General features: G+C 41.8%; 1 protein-coding gene across 3 annotated transcripts in view; it reads left to right on the top strand.

Moving 5' to 3' along the window:
- Positions 1-695: 695 nt before the first annotated feature.
- Positions 696-6,000, top strand: part of C8H11orf53 (chromosome 8 C11orf53 homolog) — a 32,873-nt gene continuing 27,568 nt past the window's right edge. Inside the window, exon 1 of one of the 3 annotated variants that reach the window (XM_046014101.1) lies at positions 696-831. In XM_046014101.1, the coding sequence (XP_045870057.1) occupies positions 822-831 (10 nt within the window). In that variant the 5' untranslated portion in view covers positions 696-821. The remainder of the gene's footprint in view (positions 832-6,000) is intronic. The other 2 variants (XM_046014104.1, XM_046014102.1) reach the window with 2 other exon arrangements.

Raw genomic sequence — 6,000 nt, 5'->3', positions numbered from 1 at the left:
ATGAGAGGGAGAATCTCATGCTGGGCAGGGAGCCTTATGTGGGGCTCAATCCCACGACCCTGAGTTCATGACCTGAGCCAAACCAAGAGTCAGATGCTCAGCTGCCTGAGCCACCCCGGTGTCCCAGTATCTCAGAAACTTCTGAATTAGAATTGGCTGGGGTCGGGCATAGGTATTTTTACCACATCCACTGCTAATTCTGAGGTATTTCCAGGTTTAGGAGCCTCTGGTTTCGATCATATGCTTATGCTTTATATATAACAAGAAGGTTATCCAATTGTATTACAATGTATTCATTTTGATTTTTTTCTTCCTAGAATTCTTTCTATATCTGAGAGATGCATAGCTTTTAAAAATTATACAGTCTACAAATTACAGGCATAGAACCTATGTTTCCTACCAGGACGTAAGAGCTTTCTCATATGCACTATTTTTTTTAACTTACCTCTAAATTAAAGAAATAGAAAATGCCACTGCTATTCACAAAACAAATAATGGATTCCTTGTTTCCATAATAAACTTTTAAGAGAGTCTGTTCCTAATGGAAACTCATTGTTACTAAATAAAAATCTTGGAGAGGAAAAAAGTACCTTATATATAGTCTACATTGAGGATGCAAATTGTAGAAAAACAGACACCAGAGGATTTGCATGTAATCAAATCTAAAGCAAGTCATTGCAGAAGCATCACAACCATGCACAGAAGCCTTTCCCATCAGGATCAGGCTTACCTGACCAGAGACCAGGATCCCTTATCAAGGAGAAAACGACATTCACACCTGACATTGCCGCTGAGAAGGAAATTCACCAGAACCATCCAGAATGGAAAGTGGTGAGTCAATGTCAATTATTACAATGTTTAAAAAAATTTCATAGTCCTAGTGTTTATTTTTGACATCACAAAGTCATAACATGAAGCAAAGAACGAGAACAAATACCCCTAAACTCTGGCTAGAACATACAGAACTATAAAAACACAGACCAGAGACCGACAATTTAGAGCTCTTGGTAACATTTTCATAATTCTAGTCGCATTGAATTACTAATTGTTAGGTTTACCTTTGCTGCCTAGAGTTTGGACAGGTATTTATTTTGAAAGATCAACTCTACGGAATGTTATTTTTATAAAACAGAAACTTGGGTATTGCAGCATTCCTTTCCATGATGGTGAAATGTTGGGTAAAATGGAACAACTTCTGGAAAGCTCTCAATTATAAGGGAAGTGCAGGAGAAGAATCCACGTTTATGTAGAACCTGAAATACCTTTTATTCATGCATCTTGTTTTAGGTTCTTAGTTTAAGAATGTAGGACTTCCCACGTGCATGGGATAAGGAAGAGCCTTGGCTGTCATTTCACAAAATTCATAGAATTTCATGTCTATAGATCTTTTCCAATTTGTTCACTCTGAGGATAAAGATTTTAGTGTGAACATAGAGTAGAACCCACCTCTTCAGGAACAAATTTGAGATAAAGAAAATGAGAATTTTCAGTGTTAATAAATAATGACCGAATATTTCAAAAATGCCTTGTAAAGGAACTTGAAAGAAAAATTAATATTTTTAAAAATGCCCCAGCTCTTCAAAGTCTGATCTCAAAAAATAAGATGATAGAGCCATCACATAAGAGCATCTCTGCACTGCGGCCTGGAGTGGGTAAATGACAGGAGTGCTAAGTTTTAGATCCAGCTGTGATACTTCAGGTGAGGGGAGGGTAACCCTAGCAAGGGGGTTGTGGGTGCCTGCAGCGAGCCAACCAAACCCCTACAGAATCCTAACACACTTAACTAACTTGACCTCACTTTAGAAAGTTCAGTCTTTCCAGTTGAAACTTTCATAAATAGTATATATTATTTCCTGCTTAGTAATTAATATTTGCACATATTACTATTAATCGTGGAGCTTGCCTTTCCCGGTATTCTCCTGGAGGTTTCCCGTACTGAACCTGGTAGGACATCTACCCCACAGGTCAGAAGTGGAACCACAAACACCAAGCCTCTAGCGGGTGCAGATCGAGCAATTTGTATTCCTATGGGGGCATCTGCCTCCCTTCTCATCCCAGCAAGACAGGCTGAGCTGGTCAGCAGGGCAGAGAGGAGCACTTGGGGGACGGGGGGTAAGCCAACACACCGACCGTATTGACACCTGACCATCCGGGACCTCATTCTTGGCCCTTCCTTGACAGGCCAAGACATGGAACAAAGATGGACACTGTCCATCAATAATCCGTCATTCAGGATTTTATTCTAATTTGTCTTGACTGGGAATGTGTGAATCCATACCACGAGGGACTTCACCCATTATCTTACTTTGTCCATTGTCAGATGGTGGGGCTCAAATATGAATTGCTGTTTCCTAAAGTTGTGGGAGAGTTTTCGGTTCTATTCTTTTCTTCTTTCAAGCTCTCTCCATTCCCTCCCCATAGCTAGCAAGCACCCTCTTAGGAAATGCAAGGAAATGTATTCCAGAGAGTGTCATCAAAAATAGTAAAATAAGGGGCACCTGGTGGCTCAGTGGGTTAAAGCCGCTGCCTTCGGCTCAGGTCATGATCTCAGGGTCCTGGGATCGAGCCCCGAATCGGGCTCTCTGCTCAGCGGGGAGCCTGTTTCTGCCTGCCTCTCCATCTACTTGTGATCTCTCTCTCCATCAAATAAATAAATAAAATCTTTTTAAAAAGTAAAATAAGAAAGTGCTTCAAATAAACACCATAAGTGTATTTGAACTAGAAACAGTTGATAAATCACCCACATTTTAAATATTCTATTTCAGAAGATATGGGTTTGTTGTGATGGAGAAAATGTTTAATTTTCAAAAACAATAGAGCAACAGCACTCTTAAGCATACTATGGGCTAAATTCTTTATCAAAATAAACAGCGGAAAGGAGAGGATGTGAATGAGATAGTTTCCTGAGTGTACATAGTCACAATACGGCAGTACAAATTTTTTTCCCAAATTCTAAAGGATAAGTTGATTCTTCTTAATAAATTTGCTTGTGCTTTCTCTCCGGAAACACAGGTCTTTGTTTTCTCAACAACTGATCAGAATGCAAGTTTGTATCTAGAGTATTTGAATAAAAACTCTTAAGCAGCTCCTGGTTTATGCAGGTGTGGGTTCTTCAAATAGACACAATGCACGGGCTGAAAGAAATGTTTGGGAAAAGGAATACTGGTAGAATTTTTAACTCCTCTCTATAAAGGGAGGACAGAACAGGTTAAAGAACTTTCAGATTTCCCAAAGCATAAAGAATACTCTGGGTGATAGTTTAAAGAAATTGTACCAGGTTCCATTGCTTAATTAAAACATACTTGGAATTCATTTTTTCGTGCTGTGTCAAATGTAAGTACTTACTTTTTTGTAGCTTTGTAGCTCTGCTTCAGAGCAGGACACTGATGTCCCTGTGTCCCCGTCTCCCTACCGTCCATACCCCCGTGAAGCCCTAGGGAAAGGATTTCATCCACCCCTCCTATGAAAACGCTGTGTCCCACATTCTGAAAATCTCCACCTTTCCAAACCCTATGGTCTTTCTGTGCCTTCATTTTCCTGTAAGTCATATTATTTACTCCAAAAGTATTTATCAAGCATGTACAAGGTGCTAGATTCTTGACAACACCAATAATTCCTTGTATTATGCTGTCTTTTTTTTGCACTTCCTGATGCTAACGCTCTGATATATTACATACCTCCATTTCTGACCTCTTGTCCCCACTCCCACCTTCCCTGTCCCCTGCCCTCCCCTGGGCATCAGAACTATAGCAGCTTCCAAGGCTCCCTGCTTGGATGTCTAACTTTCTATTGCCACAAAGTCTTCCTTAGAGAACTTTACTTTTATAATTCTATTTACAGTAGTTTAAAAGGAGTTTCTTAGAAGTGCTGGTCAGAGCCCCTATCTTGTCTGTAGGATACTTGAGTCTGATAACGCCCCCACAATCTCAAAGCCAGCACGTTCGATACCGAACTCTTACTTCCCCATGAAAACTGAGTCTCTTCCCTGTCTTGACTTTTTTCTTAATCCTGGAGGTCATTTTTATTGTGTGTATGCATGTGTACGTGTATGTGTGTTTTCTTTCAAAAGTTCTCTTAAATCTGTGCTTTCCTTGTCATTTCCACTGTTTCTGGTTAGCCTCTGTTTTACTTTTCCCGTCCTCCCCGCTGCCTCATCCCCAACCCTTCCTAGGACTCCAGCCTCAGATTAATCTTCCAAAACGGTATTCTAAACCTTCCCCCAAAATGACAAAGACTCAGTACTCTCCTCTTCAAAATGTTTAGTTACAAAATCATAATTTTTACCCTCTGGTTTTCAATCTTCAGCATGTGCCGGAAGATTACCTGCCCCCCACAAAAGGATGCTTTCGACAAATAATTACGAGAGTCGACTACACACCAGGTCCCATTCTAGGCATTGGCACTTGAGATGGTTCAGTGAGTAAAAACAAGCAAGTATTCCCACCCTCGTAGAGCTTACATTCTAGCAAGGAGCAGGCAGACAGCAAGCAAAAAAACTTAAGGAAATTATATAGGTCATTATAAAGTGACAAGCGCTACGTAGAAAGAAAAAGTAAGATGGGGTGAGGGGAATTAGGAATGTTTTATGGGAAAGATGCAACTTTAAATATGTTTGACATTTGAGCCAAGACAGGAAGGGGACAAGGGCACATAGCCCTGTGGATAACTGGGGGCAGAATAATCCAGATGGAGTGGACGGCCAGTGCACAGGTCCGAAGGCAAAAGCGGTGTGCTTGGCGCATTTCAGAGACTGGTGGGAGTACCATGAGCAAGGGGAGATTGTTAGGAGGTGAGCTCGGCAGGATCACGGATCATTCTGGGAGTTTGACTTTTACGCTGAGCGAAATGGGGAGCCATCGTCTTGTTCTGAGAGGAGAAGTGACACAGTTGTGCTGTCCTGTCTGGCTGCTGGGTTGACCATAGACTGGGTCTAGACTGAAGGGGGCTGAGGACTACTGCAGTAATCTACATGACAGATGACCCGAGACTGAGACCCGAAACTAGCAGTGGATGGGGAGGAGTCAGCTGCTTCTGAATCTGTTTTGTAGGTTTGTAGGTAGCCCTGTCACGAATTCCTAAAGAACAGTTCATGAAGAGGGACAGAAAGAGAAGAAGCCAGGATGATGCTTATAGCTTTGTGACCTAGCACCCTAGAAGGGTAGAGATGCCACCAACTGAGAACAGGGAGGTTTCCAGATAAAGCAAATGCGGAGAGGAGATAGAGTTTAGGTTTGGACATGAGGAGTTTTCGATGTCTCCTAGACATCGGAGTGAAGATAAATATCTAAGTCTAAAGTCTGGGCTATAGGATATCAATTTGACATTCATGTACATGGAGATGGCATTCAAGTCCATTAACTCCATTTACACTTGTTCCTTCCCTTTCCGCATGCACCTTGTTCCTTCCCACCTTCTGCATTTGTTCATGCCATGCCCAATGCCTGCAAGACCTTTGTCCCTGCTCCTAACACATCTACATCCTTCTGCGTCCGACCTGAATCCCCTCCCTTCCCACAAAACTGTCATCGACCACCCAAAGTGTACTCTTCCCCTCCCCTCCCCTTTCACACGTGAATATCTCATTTCTTTCCCGAAAATAGGATCTCTTTGAGGACATCTGCTATATGTTCTCATCTTATTTTGCATCCCCTGTGGCATTTGGCCCATACTTTGTACCAAGTCGGTGCCAACTGGTACATAAGACTATTTGTTGATGACAAAACTTCAGAAGTTTTGATCTGGTTATTTGCCGTCTCATAAACTTTATCCCTCTATCAATTACCATGTGGTTATTTGTTAAACTTATTTAAAATAGGTATATTTCTCCTAGGCTTCTTGGCATGCACACAAAGTATGAATTGATGAATCAGATTGAAATCATCAACTCAAAAGCCCTGCAGGGGAAAAGTGAAGCCAAGCCCGTCTGGAGACAGACAAGGGATCTGGGCTGGACCTCTTCAGCTCCCACCCCTTTCTCTCTCTCAGACTTGTACCCATGCC

The sequence above is a fragment of the Meles meles genome, chromosome 8 (genome assembly GCF_922984935.1).
Source record: "Meles meles chromosome 8, mMelMel3.1 paternal haplotype, whole genome shotgun sequence".
Lineage (NCBI taxonomy): Eukaryota > Metazoa > Chordata > Mammalia > Carnivora > Mustelidae > Meles > Meles meles.
This window is presented reverse-complemented; position numbering and strand designations above follow the sequence as displayed.